This window comes from Cyanistes caeruleus, chromosome 6 (genome assembly GCF_971803275.1).
Source record: "Cyanistes caeruleus chromosome 6, bCyaCae1.hap1.1, whole genome shotgun sequence".
NCBI lineage: Eukaryota > Metazoa > Chordata > Aves > Passeriformes > Paridae > Cyanistes > Cyanistes caeruleus.
Window position 1 is genome coordinate 35,742,210 of NC_141706.1, and position 24,482 is coordinate 35,766,691.

Below are 24,482 nucleotides of genomic sequence, written 5' to 3' on the forward strand. Positions count from 1 at the left end.
GCCACAGGCATTGGGAAGGGTGTCTGGGAATGCTGAACATGATCCTGAAGCCCAGGTGGCCAAGAAGGCCAATGGCATCTTGTCCTGTATCAGGAACTGTATGGCCAGCAGGACCAGGAAAGTGATTGTCCCCCTGTACTCGGCACTGGTGAGGTCACACCACAAATCCTGTGCTCTGTTCTGGGCTTCTCCTTACAAGGATGACATTGAGGTGCTGGAGCGGGTCCAGAGAAAGGCAACAAGGCTGGTGAAGGGTCTGGAGCACAAGTCTGATGAAGAGTGCCTGAGGGAGCTGGATTTGTTCAGCCTGGAGAAAAAAAGATCCAGACCAGACCTCACTGCTCTCTACAACTCCCTGAAGGGAGGTTGTAGGTGGGTAGAGGTCGGTCACTTCTCCCAGGTAGCATGTGACACAGCAAGAGGAAATGGCCTTAAGTTGTGCCAAGGGAGGTTTAGACTGGTTATTAGGTAAAATGTCTTCACACAAAGGGTTGTCGAGCATTGGGACAGGCTGCTCAGGGAAGTGATGGAGTTTCCACCCCTGCAGGTATTTAAAAGACATGTAGATGTGGCACTTGGGGACATGGTTTAGTGGTGGACTCGGCAATGCTGGGTTAATGGTTGCATTTGATGATCTTAAAGGTAACAACCTGTATAATTCTGTGATTCTAAATTCTCTTTCTTGAAAATACCACAGGAAAACACTGACTTGTTATAAAATAACATTTCTATATTCATTTTTCCTCTGAGAATTTCAAAACATGTTACAGAGATTAACACAATACTATGAGTATCACAAATCCCTTGAAAATTATAAAATAAACAAGGCCCCTAGAAGTTGCCCTACTATATCTGGGCAGTGTCTCATTTAATCCAGCACCGTGCCTCCAATGGACAAGAACAAAAGTTAAATACAGCATGGCAATGTATTTAACCCTACCAAAGACAGCTGAGAACTCATGAAAAACAGTAACCTTAAACCCTGCTGTCTCCAGTTCAGAAAAGAAGGATAATTATATACATTGGGGTAACTGAGCAGTCTGATAGTTTCTAGTGCAGCCCTGTTGGTTTTGGCCCAAACTCAAAGAGTCTGCATGTTTGTGTACGAATTTCAGGAAAAAAAATGTCATGGCTAACTATTTATAAGAGTGCTTAAGGAGAATGAAGAATCAGTATCCATAAAGACAATTCCCTTCATGAAGGTATTTGTGTGAAACAATTAACTTTTCCCATGTATCTCACATGTTCTTATGCCACTGTGCTGCTGTTGAAATTGTACAGCTCAGTCCCATCTCAGCTAAAAGACTCCTGCTGTTGTCCATGCTTATGGGTTTTGGTGACATAATGAATTTAAATGCAGACTGGAAATCTCTTTCGGCCCTCCCCCAAGTGGTGTTGTTTCTGTCCTGAAGGAAACAAAAACCAGAACCCTGGCTTCTAGAAGGAATCAAATAGCGAAGTTCATCTGTTTGTTCAGAAAGCTGTTCCTATTCTAGTAATAAAGCAGACCTAACTGATTTTCAGGCAGGCAGGACATCCCAGAAATTTCATTACTTTGCTGAACTGGCTGCTCTTATTAATGTTCACCAGACATAGGAAGGGTGGGGTGGAAAAAGGGATAGTTGGCTGGAAAATATCTACTAGACAAACAAAATAAAATTTTTACTTAATATATAAAAAAATGCCAACTGTGCAGAAATTCTATGTTCAGTTTCCTAAGGCTTGTAACATACTTGCTCTGCCACCTGCTGCCCTGGCATTCCCAAGGTTTTAGGAACAGGGACTGTGTCCGTGAGTTTTCCCAGAAACAAATACTGCATGACTAAGAACAAGCATCTAGCAGCCCAGTGGGCTGTCCAGGAGATACCATAGCTCCAGAAAACTGCTTGCTCAAATCTTCCTGAACAATCACATTATCACTCTGTGTTTTTAAGGATACCATCCTTGACCCAGTGCTTCTCAAGAGGTGCTTTTTCTCTTGATGGGTGGGACTCTGCAGCGAGGATTGGCACGCTGGCTCTACTACCCTGGAAGTCAGATATAATGTGGGAAAGTGTCTCAGACTGTCATCACTGCTCCAGCTCCTCCAGGGAAAGAAAGAGAGAAAGTAGATCCAGAAAGAGAACATTCTGGAGATCAAGTGACTGACTAAAGAATGAATTCTACCTTTTGAAAAAACAAATTGTATCCACTGTGGAAGGAAGAGGGAGGTGTATGCCTGGTGGAAGTAAAGTCAGGTGACATGGGAAGAATATAGAAATGCTGTTAGCCATGGTAGGCTGTTAGCCATGGCAGGGGGAAATTGGTGTGGTCAAAGCTCAATTGGAGATAAAGCCGGCCAGATAAAGCAGGCCAGAACTGCGGGGGACAATAAAAAGAGTTTTTTTCAAATACGTTAATGGCAAAAGGCAGTGTAGAAATAAAAGCATCCCATTACAGGATGAGGACTGTCAACCTCATAAACAAGGATGTGGACAAAGCAGAGGTGTTTAAATGCATTCTTTGCCTTCATCTTCAACACAGATGATAGGCCACAGGGGCCTCTAGCCCTGAGCTAGAGGACCATGACTGTGAGAATGTTCAATTCCCAGCTGACCCTGAAATTGTGTGGGATCTGCTGCTTCAGCTGGATCCCTACAAATCTATGGGCCTGATGGGACTCATCTGAGGAACTAGCTGATGTCATCACAAAGCCTCTCTCAATGACTTTCAGCAGTCTTGGGAATCCTGAGAGGTCCCACCTGACAGGAAGCTGGCAAACATTATCCTGATTTTCAAGGAGGCCAAGAAGGAGTACCTCAGAAACTACAGGCCTGTCAGTCTCAATTCAGTGCCTGATAAAATAATGGAAAAGATTATTGTGGGAAGTACTGAAAAACACCTGGAAAACAACAGGGTCATTGATCACAGGCAGCATGGTTCCATAAGGGGAAAGTCCTGCTTGTGGAGCCTGATTTCCTTCTACAACAGGGTAACCTACCTAAATGACCTAGGAAAGCCAGCAGATGTAATCTTCTTGGACTTCAGCAACGCTTTTGGTGTCCTTTTGGACAAATAGGGCACAGAGATAAACACATCATGCTCTGGTGAGCAGCTGGCTCACAGGTCAGGCACAAAAGGTTGTAGTGATGTAGGGGTGACATCAGACTGGTGACCTGTCACTAGTGGAGTTCTGCAGGCCTCCATCCTCGGCCCTGTGCTCTTCAGCCTCTTCATTAATGACTTGGGCACAGGATTCAAAGGGATACTAAGTTTGCCAATGGCACTGAATTGTGAGGAGCTGTTGACTCCCTAGAAGACATGGAGACCTTGCAGGGAGACCTCGATAAATTCAAGAGATGGGCAATCACCAATCATATGAAGTTGCTGTGATTTTATGGAAACACAGCTTATTCCTTATACAGTATTGATTCTGTAAGGTTACAAATGTGGAAAAACAGGAAAAACTTAGTTTTGAAACTATTCTTCCCCCAAAATTCTGGACCAACTTTGTGCTTTCAGTAATTTCCTGGGGCAAAATTTCACTTTAGAACCAAGACTATAGACAAACACAGCTTTTTGGTTGTTTTTTTTTAAAAAAAAATTGTTTGGTTGGTTTTGCTTTTTGTTTTGTTTTCTTTTTTGAAAATACATTATGAGAATTTATAAATGTGATTACTGACTTTTGAATCTTCATGTTAAGCTTCCTTAAAAAGCGCTGGCTTTCAAAGCACTGATATCTAATACCTCCTGGCAGAACCACTTTACGATGACTGAAATGGCATCTCAAGAACTGAGGCACCTTTATTCACAGCTCATTTCTGAAAGCGGGTATAAAGCAATTATAAAGGAGCATATGTGTGTAAAATGATGGTAATTTGATCAATACAGTACTGCCTGCGACAGGTAGGGTAACTCTAGATGCCTTCCTCTAACTGGAAACTGCATGTCTAGCTGAAAGACTTCTGAGTTCAAGAAAGAGAATTTATCTGAAAAAAGGACACACGTATCAGCAACAGGAAAATACCTACAGGACATCATGGATATATCCCCTTTCAGTCATGGACTTCACAGGTGCATCACTATTTATATCACACTTCTGTTTCAAATTACTTTGGTTTTAATAATATATGCTAACATTTACTTTAAGGGTGTTTTCCTTTGCTGTAGCTTTAGTTCCTTTGCTTAATTGAAACAGAATGAACCCATAGCTTCACTTGTAAGCAAGGTGGTGCACTGATAAATCCAGTCAGTAAGAGAGGAAAACTCTGCTAAGCATACCATAGTTTTAAAGGCTTGAACACAACTTTTCATACACTTGCGATCTATTACTTCTCAAACAAAATCAGGAAATAATCAGTAATATCTGAATGTTCTTTAGGAAAACTGCTCCCTTTTTCCACCACCAGAGGAATGTTCTTAATCCATTTTAGCTGCCTTTGTGCATCATGAACTAGCACAGAGCCCAGTTTCTGCCCTTTACCCTCTGCCAACAGCACCTCTCATGTAACTCTGAAGTGATCCAGGAAATTTATGAACAGCTTTGTATTTTGCAGAACTTAGTATTTTTGTAGAAAAGGAGAACTCATTACAGACCAGAATAAGAAGCAGTACATAAGAACATTTCTACCACCAGCAGCAGTAAGAGCATATTTCTATTCATAGCCTTTAGAAGTGAGTACATAAGATGCCTTTTCTGCCTGCATCTGACACACTTAAACTTCTACCCCAAAGTCCAGAGGACTACAGCTGCTTCAAGGTGTCCACTACTTGAAGAAACAGGAGTGCTATCATTATAATTTTACTTCTAATATATAATTTTCTAATAAAACCAGATGGCTTCCTCTCCTCTGGCTCTGAAGACTGCAATCTAAAAGCAAGAAACTTTGTGTTGTGACAGTAAACCCAGGAGCACCAATTTGAATGCATGCACATGGGTAGTAATGGTATAGGAGAAAGATGGTACAAATATCATGTAGCAATTCTTCTGACAGCTCTCTACTTTAACTGGCAGAAAATCAATAACATTAAGACTGAGGGTCACAGCCTTTGGAAAGAGTTACATCAATGCAAAAACAGAACAGACAAAGCCAAAAGAGATTATAACCACAGATATCCCAAGGGACAGATGAAATCATGCATTATGATGTTTTTAAAAACAAAAAAATGTCGTTCCCTCAATCATACCCCAAATGTCTTGTCTCCCAGTTTTTCATAGGTTTTTAAATTAAGAGGTGAAGATTGCAGTAAAAGATGCTACTATGTTTCACTTAAAAGCATAAAATCCCTCAGTGAAAAGAGTAACTATTCTTCTACTTCTCTGGGAAATTGGTACCATAGTTACTGCTCAATGTTAAGCTTGCTGGTGCAGGCAGCAAGCTTGTACTCACAAACAGCAGTCAGAAAACAGAGTGCTCCCTGTCTTAACAGGCACAGCTGAAACTGGGCACAAAGAGTGGACAAAATGACAGCAAAACAACCATGGCAATGAAAAGATCAGGTTTCTTCTCCTGTCCTAAAATTCCTTTGCAGGAAAGCACTTTACCTTTAATCTCCACAAAGCAGAATGCACTAAAGGCTCAAGAAACTTGTATGTCTGTACCAGGTGTGACTCAGAAAGGCCCATCCTAACACACAGAGACACTCCAGTGCTGGTCATCTCTCAAACCCAGAGAACACTGATGGACCTGCACCCCAAATAAGCGACTGGGCTCTCGAGTGCCATGTTCTCAACACATGTAGCTTAACCAGAGAGGCTGAAGGACACAGCCCATCTGTCCAAGCACTGCTGGTGTAGCTTTATTTAAATTCTCTTTTTTGTTGTCAAGTTCTCACCTGTCTTGTTGGCAAGTCATGGTATTGTAGTATGAGCCTGGTGTTGACACTGTGGCTCCACGTGTTGCCAAGGGCTGCTGTCACACAACCAGAATCCCTCTTCCCACTCACAGAAGATCCTGAAGATAAAAATGATAGAAACTGCATCAGGACTGTGGCACAGAAAAGGGTTCAGCATTGAAACTTGAAGTCAGACATCTTAGATTATTTCCTAAGCTAGGTAATTACAAATAGCACTGAAGAGATGGCACTGCATTAATTTCCTTTCTGATGCTTTTCTACAACTGTAGTGTGAGCTCTCTATCTCACCCTCTGATATCAACAATGAGTGCCAAGAATTAAGGAGATGTTGCAAAGTATTACCTACCTTCTTGGAGAGACCAGTATATTTTCTAAATATCTAGGGGTGAACCATGCCCGTGGGACACTTGCCTACTCCTCTTTAGCGACTCTATCCCCACACAAATCAGCTTTCTCTGAGCACAGAGGAGAGGGAAGCAGACCAGCAGAGTCACAGTCTATAATGACATAAAAAACAGGGAATCTAAAAGAGCAGAATGTGTTACCACAATACTCTGACCTAAAAATCAGAATACTGATTCATGCCATCAGACATCTACACTTATTTCTAAGATTTGAAAAGAAGAGAGCCCCTTAGCTGTAATTACCATTCTGCTGTCTCTGAAATAATTTGAACTTTATATAACCCTGAAGGAAAATGGTTTTTGCTGGAATCAGCAATGACAACATAAACAAGTGTTTCCAATAATGCCACATGATGCAGCTTGCTTAACTGCCATTGCACTCAGCTTGCTCCGGCTGAAACCAGAGACCCACACATGCACACGTACACATACACAGGCAGGCAGGTGCCTGAGACCTTCGTCTTTACTCATCATAAGTTCTCTGCAAGGTGAACAGATTGATGGGTGCCTTGTTTGCACTTCAAATGACACTTCAAGAACAGAGTGAGACAGACATACCCCTGAAATTCAGAAATAAAATCCTAGTTGTTATGTGGGTATAAATGATCATGCGCAATTTCAAAATTGAACTGTTTGAGGTAGACAATCCATACTGTTAAAAAGCCATGAGTGAATGAGACACAGTTAGATTTGAAGTCAGGTAACTTCCTGTCATCTATCAGGCAACAAACAAGATTGCTTTCCCAGGACAGTTATGAAATCCTTGTCAACTAAGTCACTGAAAGTTAGAGCAGACACTGTAATAAAGCTGTCTTATGTTTCCGTTGAAATGATCTGTAATGCAACAGTTAATGTTGAAATCTAAATTATAAGTACTAACAAATTGACTGTACTGAGATGACAGTCATCTTGTAGCCCAGCAGAGCTTCTGAAAGGTTCGGGTTCAAAACACTTCATTACTTTTACATCTGCAAGGAAGTGGGCTTTGTTACTTCCCCCCTACCTGCCCTTCTAACTATTCACAGCAAGAGCATAGTTTCTTGATTCACTAAAGCTTTTATTTTAGAAAAATACCATTAAAGAATAAGACCAAAATGTTGGCATGTAATGATAATCATTATTTATATTGCTGCTGGTAGTTGCAGGAAATGAGAAGGACACCTCTGCATTAGGTAGAGGACAGCAGCAGGTGGGAGAGAAGGGCCTGGAATGATTGCAGTGCACTACAGGATGCAGCCGAAGACCTCAAACCTTCCCCAAGTAATAAAAGGTTCAAATAACATCAACTGGATTTGGATTAGGTCTTTAGAAGTTTAAGGTCTACAAAAGAAAGGAGTGAGGCACCAGGTTCAAGCCAATAGTTTGACAAGAGTCTGGACTCTGTACTTGTCTGAATTACTTCCCACATCACGGGAGCTCACTGGGACATGCACAATAGCATGTTCTCCAGAACACCCCTTTAGTCTGAACAGTTGTGCCAGCAAGGATGGCTGCTTTCTTGTACTTAAAAAAAATAAGTAGCAAACTTCCACCTGAATAACTCACCAAAGCATCTAACTGGAACCTTCAGTATTAGGAATGCTATTCTGTTAATTAGTCTAGCCCAACTTTGTTGGGAAGGTACATGTACGAAGGAGAATAATTTATCTTCATCTTTGTTTTGGATTTAATTTTCCAGCTGAAGGAGTGAACACTCTCAAGTGTTAAAACAGGGTGCTGGGAGGTCTGTGTTCCATTCCCTTAAAATGACTCAAAGCAAGTTACTTAATTAAGTTCATTAAGTTCTACAAATTTCTGGGTTTGTGCTAACACCACAGAAGTAAAATGCTATTACTGTACAAACAGGATAATGGAGTATAAGACAGTGAAGCAGCTTTAAAATTTTGCAAACCTTTCATGTGGAATAAGCTGCAGTCAACACAGTCCTTCTCTCCTTACCCTGTTAGAAATGAGTAAGAATCACAAAATTCAAGTGAGGCCATTAAAAATGAGTTCTGGTGGGTGTGGGAGTGTTCCCCTCACAAGTGACGTAACTGTACCCCAGTTTAAAGCTGGGAGCCACCATTCCACACCACCAAGAAACAATTCAGCACCCCTGCTTGTGGGCCCCTCACTACAAAGGGCCCAGATATTCCAGAAGTAGCTAGTGCTGGCATAAAACAGCCACAAAATTCACATCCTAACTTTCCTCAAATCATGTATCTGCTATCAGGTAACATCTTGCTGTTGCAATCCTGAACCAGGCATTAAATGGTTAAATGCTTGGACTGTGGCGATATCACTCCATAGCAATTCCTAATTCTGCATTCCTAATGGCTTCATAAATTCCTAAATTTAGGCCTAAAACCCGTCCCAAAGTGAACAGAAATGCTATATTTGTATGTTTTGTGGCCGAACAAGCTAATTGCTGTAATTTATTTTATTTTCTTATACAGGAGGAAAGCACACTGTACCATACTGTGTCAGCCCCTATCTGAAGAGGGCAAATCCTCTTCTAATTAAAATTTATAAAAATTAATGACTTATCATTTAAAGTTATTAAAATTTATGACTTTGGTGCAAAGTAGCTGGCAAACCTGGAGCAAATTTACAGCAAAGACTTTTTGCAAGGCGGAAGGGAATGTCTCACTGGAAAGATTTCCATTTTATAAGGGATCCTCCTGTGAACTGATGCATTAGGCAGATAGAGAGGTAAAACAAGAAGTGAAGCAAACAGGAGGAAGCAGTGCCAGCTTTGCAAAGAAGTTCAAGGGCAGTGACAACATATGCTGCATTCCTTCTTCTTGCTCTAAACACAAAAAGATAGTAAATGTCTCAGAGGAAGGAAAGAGGATATGTTAAGAAAACAGATTTATGTTGAAACATGGCCTTAAAAAAACCTTGGACTTAATCTTTTCTGTTATTTCAACCACTACTTAGACATTAATGAACTGGACAAAGGAAGTAGATAAATAACACTGTTCAGAGAGAGTGATTTTTTTTCCAGCATGAATTGCCTTGTGCTTCCAAACCCTGACATTTTCTTACTTAGAGATGGGAGTATTACGCCAACATTGGCCCACGAAGAAAACAAGTCTATAAGACTTCAGTCTCTGCTCAGAGGTCCCCAAACACTCCAGCCTGAACCACTGCAGAGTGGTATGGAGTGCTTACCCATGCTGTGGGCTGGATGCTTCCACAGCACCTGCAGTCAGCTGATGGGCAGCAGTTCCAGTCTCTCCAGTGCGCTTAAAGCCAGCTCTTACTCCAGTCACTGCTGGCATCATGGTTTCTGCTCATGACCCAGGTGATACAGGGAGTGCAGGGATTAGGGAAAGTAAGAAAACAGAGCTGACATACAGATGACAGAAAGGTGACACCATATGTATGCAGTAAGGGAGTGGGTGTCCAGAAACACAGAGATGGGATCCCAGCATGGGGAGGTGAAGGTCAATGTCAGAAGGCTGGGAGAAGATATCTGAACAACTCCCGGCTCTCTGTATCAGGTCCACCTCTAGTAAAATGGGTAATTTCAATTCCTGTAAACACTCCCTCGTTTCTCACACCAAAAAAATAACATGAAACTAATCTTCAAAGCAGACAGGCCAAGGACTGTATGAGGTGCCTGTTCCACTGTCTCCTGTGAAGCTGAACTTTCCAGTGCACTGGCAGAGACACCAGCAGACACCGTATCTGTTCTGGACTGCAAACACAGAGGAGGAACTGGCTGCTTCACTTTCACTGAACAGCTGTCACAAGTGAAAATAAAGCTGCTTGTGGTCTGAGTCAAATGCAAAGTAAATGCCTCTCCACAACCAGGGGAAAGACAAAGAAGAAAGGGTGACTTCAGCAGAGGCCTGCAGTGCTGCTTCCAAGCAGAAGAGGCTTGCACTGGGCTCCCGTGCCCAGGAAGGAGCTGTCAGTAGATCTTGCCCACAACACTTGGCCCTACTTACACATGAGAACAAGATTAATTTAGTTTCTCCCTATCAATGCAATTAAAACAAACTTTCTATAAGTAACTTTCCTGTCACAGAGAGGAATGACACATATAGGCAGGAGAGGGAAAGTGGTTTTTTTTCACCTTCCCTTTTTCATTGGAGGGAACAGCAGGATTTAAGCTATTCAGCTCAATACTGCTCCTGGAATTACTCTAGTATGTCCAACCAGAGCATTGCAAGTACAGACCTGGTGTCAAAGACCTTGTCCTCTGCGTATAAGGTGGTACATTTTACAGACTAAATCCTCATGTAAACAAGTCCCAGTTGTTGCAACTATGTTGGAAGGCAATTTAATTATAAAGTCACTTCAGTTCCATTTATTTCTTAGTCTAGAAAAATCCGGACAACTAGCCCAGTATCTTCAACCACATGAATCAAACAAAACAGTTTTTTTAAATGCAAGAAGTCCTTGCCGGCAGAATGTGATTATAGTCTTGATTAAAAAAACACAATATGTTCCTTGTACCACCTTGTCCATATTCTCACATATTGACTTTTTTCTTCCCAGATGGATGTATCATTGCCTTTGGGCAGGTCCATCCCCAACTCTGTGCCCTTTGCAATTTCTATCAGTTGGTAATTTGAAAATATTTTCTCATCAAATGTTAAAAATGGATTGATGAACTAAATGACAGTGAAATAACAAATAGTAAAGCAGCAAGTCCCCAAATCTTTCAAATCTTAACATCCAACCATCTTGATAAAAAGCCTGTCCTATCAAAAAGAAGGAAAAAAAACTCTCTGAAAGTACAAAGAACATATTTATAAAGAATTAAACTACCGAGCTTAATAAAAACAGCACACCATGCAATAAGAATGAAAGTACTTTGCCTCTCACTCAGGCTGTGCAGTTTTCCGGTTCACTGGCAGAGCTCAAAGACCACTAGTTTTCACCTGCATTGCATTTAGTCTGTATTTTTGGTGCAGATCTCTAACAATGAGACCAGAAGAGAAAGAAGAAAAAAAATCCCCTTCAACCCCTAATCTATTTTTCCATCGTCACCTACTCAGAAAGTACAAGTATAAAAATATGCAATGGTGGAAAAACCCATCACACAATAAAAAACAACCCACAGGCCAAACTCATCTGTGAAGTAACTAACCACAGCGCTCTTCATACTCCCACTGCTGGCTTCTGCCATCTTCAGCCCTTCTCCACAGCTTCTTCTTAAGTCAAAAAGGTGATTCTGATTCTCTTACCCTACAGTGGTGACTGTCTCACTCTCTGTGCTGCTCAGCTAAGCTATATCTCAAAGCAAACTACTGACTTCATATAGTCTTTTATTATTTAGGACATATGGCAGGAAAAACAGTTGCTGCTCTAAGAAATCAAGCTTGGCCACAAAACTAGCCATGTGAAAATTCTAACTTTTAAAATGCTTATGCTCTTCCTTTTTTTATGAGAGGGAATCTGGCAGGTTTACTTCTAAGAACCTCCTAGCTCTGAATCTTTACAAATTACACTGCCCCCCTCCTTCCCCCCAGATTATTTCCATATTACTTCGAATTTTAATTAAGTAGAAATATTTTATCTGGAAGCTGGAATTGTTCAGTAATCAATGACATGTAATTTAGTTTTTTTTTCATAGCACAGTCATCAAATTATACTTAGCAAACAAAGCAATTAAGCTTAAACCCCTACTAATCCCCGGTTAAAAAAAACCAACAAATGTGTTATGTGCCAACTTGAGATTACACTAAACAGGCTGCACAATTCAGTCATCATCATCAAGAGACCAAAAACTGCCAGTTATAGACTCCAGGTGCAAAGTTCTGATGGAGTCAAACAGTGAATGCAATAGAAAGGGATTGAGCCCACTTCTCATTTTGGACAACAGAGTTTATTTCTCTCTTATGCCCCAAAGAGGTGAGTTTTCACACTTTTTTGTTTATAATATTTATGTCTTTCATTGTACACATTCTGGGTGATTTTTATACAGTTAATCTGATATTAGAACAAGATTAAGGTGCTTTTTGCTATCTTTTTTCCAGTCATTCATTATTTCCATTGAGACGACTGCTAGAGCTCTCATCTTCAACATGCAAACCACTAGACAAATAGAGAACAAAAAGATAGTTCCTGACCTAAAGATCTTCTTTTCATGAGAATTACAGATTACAAGTCTCTTAGCTGCTGCTGATTATTTCCCACTTACAAAGAATCTTCCCTCAGGGATGAGGGAAAATACACCAAAATATGTGACAGGCCAGAAAAACTGTGAATAAATAAGGACTTGGAGTATTCTCCATAAAACATTACAAGTTTTTTCAAAAAAGTAATGTTAACCATTATTCTACCCCCAAAAAATCAGCAGGGACCTTTATACAGATCAAAATTTAGGAAGGGTTCACCAGAGAACTGGAGAGATGCTGGTTTACTTTTAATCCCACACCAGGATGCCTACTGTTACCAATGTGTTTTATACCAGATCTCATTCCCTCATTGAACTCATTGGTGAGTTCATGTCAATTCTCTTCTGAGTTAAGAATGAAAAACACACATATGCTAGTACTGAGACTCCTGCCTGATGACCTAAAGGAGGAATTGACATTAAGAAATGAAAAAATCCAGCTGGTCTGATTTCTTGCCAGACAATCTACCAGCCATGACCAAAACAATCAGGTCTCAGGAGATCTGTAGAGGTGGGAAGACAGCTGGTGGTTTACAGCACCTGAAACAGGGCCCAAATCAGGGAACTGTGGAATTGAGAGCCTTGGGAACAGATATTTCTTTTTCCTGGTGAAAATGTTCTGCCTCTGTCACCTGACAGCACATTAAAAAATGATGAGTTTCCAGCCCTCTATCATTGCTGCAGTGCTACTGCAAATGACAGAACAAGTAGCGAGTTGGTGGGAGGGATGGTGAAGAACAAGTAGGAGAAATCAGTTAAGTCAATTCCTTTCTGTAACTGAGGATAAATTTTTTACCCCTCAGCTAAATGTCCTTCCCCTAACAGCAGTCTTTGAGAAATTCCCTCCTTTTCTAAAATCTACAATTATACTAATTTGCACCGCTCCGTATCCAGAGTTCTTTCCCTCACTGCTCGCCATTAAAACAAAGCAGCTTCTTCTTTTGAACCTCTCCTATGCAGTCACTTCTTCCTGTCTCTCCAAAACTAGAAAATAAAATCATAAACCATTGAGCTAAGGGAGGAAAAAAAAAACCCCAAACAACCCAGATCTGGAATTTTGCCTGCCTGCACATATAAAGGATGCATAGGTTAAAAAACAAAGCTTGCCCAATCATGGCATCTGGCAATGCTAGGGCCCTGTGATCCAGAAAATGCTTTTAATTATCACCTCACCAATCATGCTACAAGTTATTGCTGTAATTTTTTTGCTTAAGTTCCCTCAGGGAATTAAACAGATCATGATATTAATCAGAAGGTATGTAGGAGGGAGGGGGCAGAATGCTAGAATTACATGTATGTAGGTCCCTTAAGGCTTGAATAAAGAAAAGAGATTTAGAATCCCACTGTCAGAGCAACTGAAGCCTCGCATGCTGCAAGCCTCAGCCTTCTGACCTACACAGCCATGGCATTATCTTATCTGACTTTCCCAGGATGGTTAATCTCAGCTGCTGAAGTTCATCAGCCTCTGCTAGTGTTTACCCATCATCTGGACTTGCCACTTCCGAACTTTCCAGACTAGAAGTGAATAAGCCCGCTGTCACACTCACCCCGCCAACATAGCCTGAAGCCTGGAAGCCTAAATGTCTGAATCCCAGAAAGGCAGCACAAAAGCTAATACAGCTGGGGGCAGGTGAGTGAGATAAAGCTCTGAAACTGCAGTGAGTTTCAGAATGCAGTTAACAGCAATATGGTCGTGTTATAGGATGCTGTGGTCTGAGAGGCAGATAATTCCCACAGTCTACATTTTTTTTTTCCATAAAATATGTCTTGGTAAAGAAACAGTGTCATGGCAATTTAGCTCTCATACCCAGGAAACTGTCACAGCGCAGGCAAAAGCAGCAGCACTTCAGCCTGCAAATGAACCTTAAATTCAGAGTCATGGTGTGGAAGGGTGATGGGGGTAGGAGGGAGAGAGAGTCCAGTTGCACAATGAGTTCTCCACCCAAGTGGCCAATGAAAGCACCAATTAGTACTAACCTACCAAGGGTGTTCCTGACACAGCTGCCCATCTCTTAAGGAGCGGGCTGATGGTGTGTGCCTACATGGCAGACAGAAAAGGACAGTAGATACAAACAAGCTAGTTTTCAATAGCACTAATATCTTCCTAGGTAAATATATTCTGCTAAGGAGCCACGGAGAGCATTGTGCTGCTACAGTCGGGTCACTGCCAGCACCTGAATTTCCTCAATCAACACTAGTGCTGACAGTCAGCCTCCACTGGGGTGGATTTTCTCAATATACTCAGCATAAAATGTCTAAACAAATAACAATTTCTGATCACAGCCCAGTAATGTGGCTTTGAACTAGTGAATTAAGCTATATGTCCTTTTCACTCCTGAGCACAGGAGAGTATTTTGGTAGTATCTTTTACTTTTAGTAGTAGCTTTCCAAGTAATTTTCAAATTTGGTGAGTGACAGCTTCTTTATACAGAGGGTTGAAACATGCAATAACTAAAACTCCACAGTGGGGCTGATAACCACAAGGACTATGTTTAAAAATCAGTGTTAAATAGTATTTCAGGTTGTTATCGCAATTCAAACTGAAAAAACTGCTTTACTTTGCATGATGACCACCATAATTTGTTTGAAAATTTAGCCTTCGGCATTCTTACCACAGCTCCCATACATTACAGTTGCAAGAATTCCCTCTAGGTGTAAATATAAACAACAATCTTAGAGCTGTAAAGCTTGGATCATGAGCCAGAGTTATCAAAACTGAAATTCCAGAAGGAAGCAATCGTCCTTCAGCCTGCAACATGGAAACAGAGGCCAGCCAAACATTTGGGGGCTAGAGATGACTGTTTGCAAATTACAGCTGTTCACATCTGGAGTTCAGATTTGGCCAAATGCTTAATACTATCAATCACAAAAGCTGAACTGGAAGAATGTTTTGCTTGTATGACTAAGAACATAAAAGTTAGAAAATATTAAACGTAAAAAACCGCTATGTGCAATTTCAACTCTGCCTTTCAAACACAGAACAATGGACTCAATTATTTCTCAAAATGAGTATCATCACAGTTGACTGTGGCATTTCTTAACTGGTATTTAACCACAAGTCTGCACTTGCCAATACAGGTTTCTCTGGCTGTATCTATTTCTCAGCACAGAGCAGTTTGTAACTCAAGATGAAGGATGCAGCCTCTTCTCTGACAAAGTATCTTTTTGGCTAGCCCAGCAAACCCTACATATAGACCTAGCAGATGTATCTGAATACTCAGAGTACCTTCAAAACACAGCTTGGAGTAGCTTTCTCCAACATAAATTAATTGGGCACTTTCACATTTTTTTTGTTGCACAGCCAACATACCCCTGTACAGAAAATGTGTTCCCTCTCAACAGAAGACGTATGACAAAACATTTCAGTACATGTACAGTACAGGACTCAGTGTTCAGAACTGACTCATCTCCAAAGCTGAAAATACATATATATTTATGTACTTAGGCACACACACACACAGAGGCAGTATAAAACATGCAGGATGTTAAAATGACTGACGATTACAGGGGTCTGGCTTCACTCTCTAACTGACGCAGATTTTCCAGGAGTTTCCCAGCTAGTCAGTCCCTCTCTTCACAGCACAGCTGCCCATCCTGCAGCAGAGGAGGGAGGTATATGCTTTTTTTCTTCGTCTCATTCTCAAAAAGAAATGACTTACTTTATCTGAATTAAGCAAATAAATTCAATTTTGGCAACAACCAAGACTGGAAAATTTCATCCCAATAAGCTTTTCTGACTGAAGACAGAGGGTTAGAAGGGAAACAGTTATACAGCCTTAAAAATAGGAGGTTCCTTCCGTTCCTGCTATAATGCAAAATATTCCAAGATGTGCCAAATTTTCACGGTAGTCTGCATCAGGCAGTGACAAGACCCCAAAGTGCTCTGTGGAGACTAATGCATAAATCCAAAATGATCTTTTGACTACAGTGACTCTTCTCTCCTGAGATGTATTAAATTTTTTAAAGTCAGTGAAAAATAAAAAATTGCAAAATACCACTTTTAATCCTCGGACTATAAAATGGTTGAATCCTCCAGAGGCCAGTCAGGGCCAGAAACAATTTTTTTTTTCCCAGATTTGGGGGGGCAGGGGGAGGGCAAAGGGAAAGGGAGAGAGCAAAGAGTGGTTCGTTTCAAATAGCAACATTGTCCAAAAGGGTGAAAGGGAACAGATGGCCATGGAGAATGCAGCCTCAAAGCCCTAAAGAAAAGGGCTATTTTGACAGATCTCGCTGTTTTCTATTCAAGCATGAACACTCTGGCATGGAGAGTTAAGACGATACAAGGAACAACCTCTGTTCCCAGCAACTGACTATGGGCAACTGGCCTCTGAAGCTCTCTGAGAAAAACAACATGAGACAGACAGACAAACAGATATGGCAGCAAGCCCAGATCCCAGCCACCCGGAAAGGGAAAAAAAACAACCAAAAACAAAACCCAAAAAAACCCCCCAAACATCAGAAAGGCTAGAAACAGCTGCCTCTTCCTGGCTCCAGCACAGAGCATTAGAAGGAGCCTGTCCAGCCTTTCTCGTCTTCCTTTTCGGTAAAAACTTCTTGAAGGGGTCACCCTCAAGCTGTTGGTCTTTGCCCTGAGGGGAGGTGAAAAAGAGGACAGACCAGAGCTCAAGTCTGGCTCAATGAAACCTGCTTCCTTTAATCACAAAGACCTCCCTCCAGCAAACTATGAAGAACTCTAAACATAAAAACGCATAATTAATGCTGGGTTTTTGCATGCAAAAAGGCTGAGAAATTTGAAGTTGTGGCTCTCACAGTATCTGCAATTTGTTTGCATAGAATCCAGCAGAAAGCCATTATATCTGAGGGCAGGGAAAATTGTACCTACTGTGGGAAACATTGCTAATGTGTGTCCTGACTTTTCTATTAATCTTACCAAAAGAGTGCACCAACAGCTGTTTCATTCACCAACTCTGGATTGCTGCTACCACATAGAGATTTCAGTTTTGAAGGACAGCTTCGTGTCCACATCCAAAATTTAAAGAGGAACCCGAGCCATTAACGGTAACCAGAGTTCACTGTTTCCAAAGTCCATAGAGCAAGGGATGAATCTCAGTTTGTGAATTTCTCTCTGATTTCCTGTATAATTTTTATGCTTAAGGCAGAGCTTGAGGTACTGCCTGTTTCCCAGGCAGAGCTCACCTGTGGGCAGAAGCACTGAGCATGGATACCTTTCCTTTTCACTGTAGCGGGGACCAGAGCAGCGGCAGTTTCACACTACAGTTGCAGGGAGGGAAAGAGGGGGTATATGGTATAAACATTAACTATCTTCACAATCCTTCCCTGAGGCGGGGAAGTGGCTATCATCTCAATTTTAATATCCTCCTTTTTAAAAATCATTGAAGGAAAAAGATAATAAAGAACTGTGGGTGCTCACATGCCAGAACTCCAAATGAAGAAATGCAAATGCTACATACTGATCCTATCTGTGCCTTTGCTCCCTCATCTGTGAAACAGCATTTGTTTGCTTTAGTCAATAAGTAGTAAAAGTGTAGAAAAATAGACACCAGGAACAAGCCACCTCAACATCCTCAGCAATTATTATTAAAACCATAGTTTTCTACAATGTGTAAATAATTTGTGGGGTTTTGTTGGTTTCAAAGGACAGCCAATGTAGTCATTACTAGTTGTAATCATTAATTAGTAACTAAATAGATAGGATCTGACTAGTGGAAGTAGTCAAACAATAAATAAAATACCTTATTTTAGGCTAAATCAGATAAATTCTGTTTATTTTCTTCTTAACCATGAGCTTCCTAAGACTGAGAAACTGCTCCAGGCTACACTAATTAAGGGAAACTCAAATGTGGATTATTGGCTAATTATTAAGAAGTATTTAACTTGTGGATTCAACTTTCTTCCCCACGTTTCCTTGAGTTAAGTCAACCTAGTAGTTTTCATAGTTTTCATTCTACTTTTCTTTTAATGTATGAGTCCTTCTGTTCACTGCAGGAGTAACCAATAATGCTCACAAACCAATCCTGTCTTTCACGTCGCAGGACAGGTGGTCCCTCAGTATATTCCCACACATTCCAAATATTTCAAGTGTTCCACATCTGTTGTCTAAAACATTTTTAGTTCCCTGCAAGAACAGTAGGAGATGAAAACAAGAAGTTATATATAACATAACAACTGACCTTGTATGCCACATGAGCTCTCTGTCATTTCAACAAGATTATAAATTTCAAAAAAGAGTTCAATCTTAATTCGTTATACTATACAGCTATCTTGCAGAGAAGATAACTTGAGAATTAACTTTTGACAGCTGTAATAGCCCAAACAATAAAACTGGATCTAGAGATGATCTTCCTCCCCTCCCCCTGCAAAGATTCTGCTGATCTAGAGGAAATTTTTAAAAATTAAAGAATTAAGGTGATTCACACATTTTCTCACTGTAAAAACCCCTCTATCTGCTTAAAAAAATTCATCAAATATTATACATACATCTCCTATGTATGTATAAACAATCTTGGTGGGATTTTTATAGGAGTTTAGTGTTGGCAGCACGTATGGAAACACTAGATGCTCTCTCTTTTTCCCTACAAGAATGAATCTAACCCATGTACTTTAAAATCATGGCTGCAAGTATTTCTTCTCACTAAACAGAGCCACTGGTCAAGATTTGAGGCTAGGAAATTCGAAGTAATTCAAACTACTTGCAGCTTAACCAGTAGGCTACTGATAGAAGGCAGAAGATAACCGCCTGGGCTGTGTTGGGGAGGGGTGCTGAGGGTTGTCTCTCGCTCAAAGTGCTGTGGATGGCAGCAGCCACCAACAGCTGGGAGTGTGGTTTGCATCTCAGGCAGAACCAGCACTGCAGCCCCACTGGGCCCTGGCTTGTTACTGACTGTAACAGGAGACTGGCCCGTGCTGCAAGGCCAATGGCATTTCCAAGGCAATGACATTCTTTCAAGGACTTTGCCAGGACAACCACTTGTGTCAGTTAGGAAAGCTAATGTCTCATCATACAGATACTAGCGGTACAAACATGACCACCAAAACCATGCAACAGAAACAAGTGCTCAGTCCTTTGTTGCTGGTGTTATATCTATTCAATTAAAAAGAAACCTTCTAGTCTGAGCTACACTGAAATGTTGTAGGGGATCCCTGTGTGAGAGACCTCAGGACCACGCCTCAAGGCAAAGGATGCCACTGTGTGACCATGTTCAAATACCAGAACACAGAGTAGATGTCTCAGAACTTCCCATGGAGCCAGGACTGAAACTTAGGAATTTAACCAAACTTGCCCCAATTAGTTTTGGAAGAGAGGCTGCCTTTGTCCAGCCCTAAACCAACACTGTCTGCAAGGCCCAGTTTCTCAGCAGTGCATAATGGCAACATGATGCTGGATATGAATGAGGATATAGACACCTTCACCAGAAACACAACTGGATGTATAGTAACAGGAACAGATCCACAAAGAAGAGGATTTTAGGGGCTTTTGTAAAAGCAAAAAACTCAGACTCACTCATCATAAACTCCAGATAGGCTCTGACATCCTCTTAACCACTGCAAGAACTGGAAAGACAAGATAAAAGAAAGAGGGACAACCGTACTGATGATCATCACTGGGTGTCACAGCAGAAGCCAGAGAGATGAGAACTGTGGGAGTTCCACTCAACTTTTACATCCTACCTTTCAAAAAACATTTCTGAAGCAGACATGTTAGCATGCTTAACTCTGCAAAACAAGAGGCTGACAGTGGCTGAAAGACCACTGAGAAATTAGACTAAACTTGCATTGAAAAGCTGCTCTGTTCATGTAAACGAAAGATGATAACAAAGATTTGCAGGAAGTACTATGTCACACCATCCTAGCCTGGAAATAAACAGTCCTATTAAACACATAAAAATAGTACCATATGTCACGTGAGAAAAACAATACCCTGGTCTTGTACTTCCACCAAGGAATGGCTCCTTGGCTGATGACTATGCCAGCAGCACCCTGCAAGGACTGTTCCCTATGTTGTGACACACTTCCATCTTTTGTATACTCCTTCTGCTCTGAACTTCTGAAGATTCACTAGCAGAATTAGAGGTGACTTGCTAAGCTGCACATCCAGTGATATGAAGCATGTCTGCTTTCCAGCATAACCTAATTGCCAGAAAGTAAAGCAACTTTAGTCATTGAACAATTAAATAATTCCAGGCATTTCTACTTCTTACCCTTAATCCATCCTCTCCAAAAAGCAGCACTGTGATTTCACTATCTGTCTTGGAATCAATAAAGCAAACTGACCTCTGCTTTTAGAAAGCAACACCATGGGCAAGTTCATTTAGCCTGATGTGACAAAAGAGACATACAGTGGGGAGATCATCTATTCCACATAGCAAAACCAAGTAACTGCTGTACTTCCCTCTGTACTGAGCTGCCCATCCTACCTTAGGATAAACTCCATTATTTGATTACATTACACTTTGAAACAATTCAAATTTCTTCACACTTAGGCTAGGATGGATATGCAAAACAAGTAACTTGAGTGCTGTGATGGAATACAATCCCTGGAGAACGCCACATGTGTTTCTCAAGCAGAACTTGTACCGTGGAGTCCTTGACTTTGAAAAGCAAATGAACAAGAACAGTAATTAAAATGCAAATGAACAAGAACTGTAATTAAAAAGCAGAATAATTATGAGATCAACTTTGTTACCAAGTAACAATACGATTAAAGATAATATACTTGCCATACATAAGAAAGGACTAAATATGGACTAAGTAATGTGTTAGTGAATGTGGTTGAACAACTTGACCTTCCTGTGAAGCCAACTTTGAATTTTGCCCTTACAGGAGGTCCCATAAAAGCTCTGCACTGGTAGAAAGTTTCTGTAACTGCCAGAAGGCTACAAGTGGCCTAGGTGAATGGAATGTGAGATTCAGGATGAGCTCACAATAGCACAGAGTCATCTCACAGAGCCTTACATCCAAACTCATGCATGAAGTAAAATGTCAACAAAAAGCTGGAGGCCCAAATGATGTGGAAAGACTGATTTCCTCCATAAAACGGGGTTTGGGGGAGTAGAAAAATCTATTTATTACCTGCACACTTTCAAGACAGGAGAAAAGGACAAAATTGCTCTTTGAATGTGCTGCACGACAAAATACAACTACCTTGCCATCAAGGCACAGGAGACCTGGAAAGTGTATAGTGCCATGACACTGGATTTTCTTAGAAAAAAGCAGGCATTCTTTTCTGAAGGGCAGTGCCCAAAACCATTTTATACTTGCTGGATGGATGCAAGTTAGTGACAGTTTAGGGAGCCTAGTTTGGTATCACTCAGATAAGATATGACTGTGCTCTACATATTTATTTGCCATATACTTTACATATTCAATAATTCTAAACTGAACAAGATTCTTCATTTAATTATAATGTTATAATCATGATAAAAAGAAAACTCTTTAGAAAGCAGTAGTTAGGAAAGTGCCTTGTGGATACTGTTGATCACCACAACACTCAATAACATCCTCTACTGTCAGTGGGGGTGCACATGATCTGAGGCATCTTGCATGTTACTATCTTAGACAGACAGAGCTTTCAGCCAGACATAAGTAAGGTCTAGATATTTGGTACCTACTGGAGACCAGCCATTCTTGAAAGTCTTTTATGCTGGTCCTAACAAACGCGCCTTAGTTCTTCCAGCAAAGTAACTACTGGAAGAGGTTTACGATTGCTCAAACTAGATAACCAGACTAGACTGTTCTTTCCCTAACTTCTTTTTTTTTTCAGTAAGAAAAACTAATCCTCAAAACAATTTGTAAAAAAATCCTGAGTGAAAATGAAGCATATGAAATTAAATAGCTGGTTCTGTAGAAAAGTAAAAGGATTTCCATAGTTTATTTTGGAACAATATGCAGGTATAAATGTTGATCTTGCTACTATGAATTTAGGTAAAGTTTATAGTATATGGTCCGTTTAAAACTGAGGCTGTGTAACTATATCAACATGTAGTTCTGAAGTCAGTCAACAATATCAAGCTATTTTGGAAACACAGAAGAATTTGATAAGAGGTTCACCTTTAAGATATTCATCTTTTCAACTTAGAGAAGCAAGGTTTATTGTTAAAACGACAGCTCGTGCACCAAAAGTCAGAAAATGGAAGTGCTCTCCTGTATTTGCTCACTTTAAAAAGGGGAGGAACTTGGATTCAAAGCTTTGTTACTAACTGCAGACTTGTACTACAGCTTTCTAATTTCCCCCTGTGGACAGGTACATGCACTCAGCTTCTCCTGAAGGTAGCAGGATTTTCAGGAACACCTTTGGTTGCAAATTTGGGCTGAGTTTTATACCTGTAGTTTCCAGCCTTTGCTGGTGAACAGAAGCATATCAACAGCTTGCAGCCATGGCTAGCCTACATTCATGACCACTGAATCAAATGAACAGCTCATATATTCTACACCCCAGCTGATTATGCTGGCAATATTTTCTGACCAGAGCCAGTAAAAAAAAAATTAACCCCCCTGATTTTTTTTTTAATTTTTTAAATAAAGCATATTTAAAGAATAAATGCTTTGTGAAAACCTGTACATGCCAGTAAATCTTCTGACAGACACAGGCCATGCTGATACCTGCCAAGCAGATTTCCTGCTGAACCTTCCAGCTTTCCAGCCCACTCTCGGGCAGCCTGCCCAAAAAACAGCCTTGGACCAAGGGCCTAGGACTTCCAAGGAAACAGCTTAGGCAGTGTAAGAATAGGGAAGGGTATCCATATTCACATATTTTTCAAAAAATATGTTGCAACTCTGAGTAGACACTTAAATCCTTGTCTTCCCAATCCAAAGTTTTCTGAAAACTGAGGAATTATTACACAACAAGGAATATAATTTACCAGCCACTCCTATTACAAAGAACAACAGTCTTAATCCTTTACTGGAAAGCAGATCAACTGCCTTTCAATTACACTTCCCTTTTCCTTCCCTTCACTCCACTATGAAATTTTCATTCTTACCTGGAGTTGTACTGTAATCTAGGTCATCTGGCCAGTCTCCTACTCTAACATCTGGTCATTGTTGGCTGGGACAGTGCACAAAGTCCGTTCAGACTATAACCAAATGAATTCCAAGAAGGAAGAGGCAATTTGCAAGACCAACTTACATTATCAAAGATCTGACAGAAATTGGGGAACAGGGGCTCATCTCTGATAAATTATCAACCCTTACCTTTGCTTATATGCAGACAATGTACCCCTAGAGTACCTTAGAAAGAGCTGGTAATTACTGGTATGAACTGGTACCTACCTCCATGATACTTAACCCTAAATGTGGACATATTTTGTACATGATATATGGGGGCAGCTATGGCTCAAACACATTTGTTGCCATTCCAAGGTTACAGTGGCAGAAACAGCATAAAGCATGGGAAGAGGTGCCCAAATTCATTGTGATACTAATAAACTTTACCACTTTTCCTGGTATGTCCCTAGTCAATGTTAATATAAGGCAAGCACTGCCAAAGAAAAACAAATTATTTGGCTGGGCTTGCATGATCAGGTTTTTGAATTTAGCCAAGAAATGTTATATCCTATCTCTTGTAAGAAGTGCCACAGGAATTTCAACTAGTTCAAATGGTGAAAATAACAGACTTGTGTTTCATGTGAAATACAGTGCTTCAGCAAAAAGAGTGCCTCTTTATGTCACTCCAGGTGACTGTCTTAATGCTAATCTAGCAGAAAATAAGATGCTTACTGAACAACCAGCATTATTATTCTGTGCACAAAAAAAGATTATCATGATAATTCCAGCCCAATCCTACTTTATTCACAAGACACATCAAGATAAGAGCTAGAGGCAGCACAGTCACTTGTCTGTTAACACTCACAGCTGACTATAGCAAGAACACATTTATGAAAAATTGAAATTAGTCATTCTCCATTGGCTTCTCTAGACTTTCTCTTCAGAAGCAGTGACTTATTTAAGCAATAACTTCGGTGAAATGACAGAAGGTACAGAAAGAGTTTTCAAACACCAGTAAGATTTAATTGCATTAGTGTGCCCTCCAAAGGCACTACTGTGGGGTTAAACCTACAGTGATACAGAATGTTTTGCTTTATTAGTGGCAGTATCTTCACAGAATGGAGACTGGAATTGAAAGCTGTGGTCAGTGGCAATTGCTGTCAGTG

At 40.6% G+C, this 24,482-nt stretch overlaps 1 protein-coding gene and 3 long non-coding RNA genes across 39 annotated transcripts in view; 2 read left to right on the top strand and 2 right to left on the bottom strand.

The window, feature by feature from the left end:
* The window catches only part of RAD51B (RAD51 paralog B), a 429,615-nt gene that overhangs the window by 177,482 nt on the left and 227,651 nt on the right, over nucleotides 1–24,482 (bottom strand). For all 36 annotated transcript variants that reach the window (XR_015288773.1, XR_015288776.1, XR_015288774.1 and 33 more), the window contains exon 9: nucleotides 5,815–5,933. Coding sequence is in view for 22 of the 36 variants with exons in the window: in XM_086895893.1 (XP_086752019.1) it covers nucleotides 5,815–5,933 (119 nt within the window). In the remaining 14 variants the exon portion in view is untranslated. The remainder of the gene's footprint in view (nucleotides 1–5,814; nucleotides 5,934–24,482) is intronic.
* Nucleotides 1–24,482, top strand: part of LOC111930288 (uncharacterized) — a 43,583-nt gene that overhangs the window by 287 nt on the left and 18,814 nt on the right. The window contains exon 2 of the long non-coding RNA XR_002865099.2: nucleotides 13,782–13,981. This is a non-coding gene — a long non-coding RNA (uncharacterized LOC111930288). The remainder of the gene's footprint in view (nucleotides 1–13,781; nucleotides 13,982–24,482) is intronic.
* LOC147652600 (uncharacterized) lies at nucleotides 1,116–4,827 on the top strand. Its single transcript, XR_015288788.1, has 2 exons — nucleotides 1,116–1,202; nucleotides 1,935–4,827. It is a non-coding gene; the product is annotated as an uncharacterized LOC147652600 (long non-coding RNA).
* LOC111930292 (uncharacterized) lies at nucleotides 17,509–18,423 on the bottom strand. Its single transcript, XR_002865103.2, has 3 exons — nucleotides 18,343–18,423; nucleotides 17,744–17,812; nucleotides 17,509–17,583 (listed from the first exon to the last, which is right to left on the bottom strand). It is a non-coding gene; the product is annotated as an uncharacterized LOC111930292 (long non-coding RNA).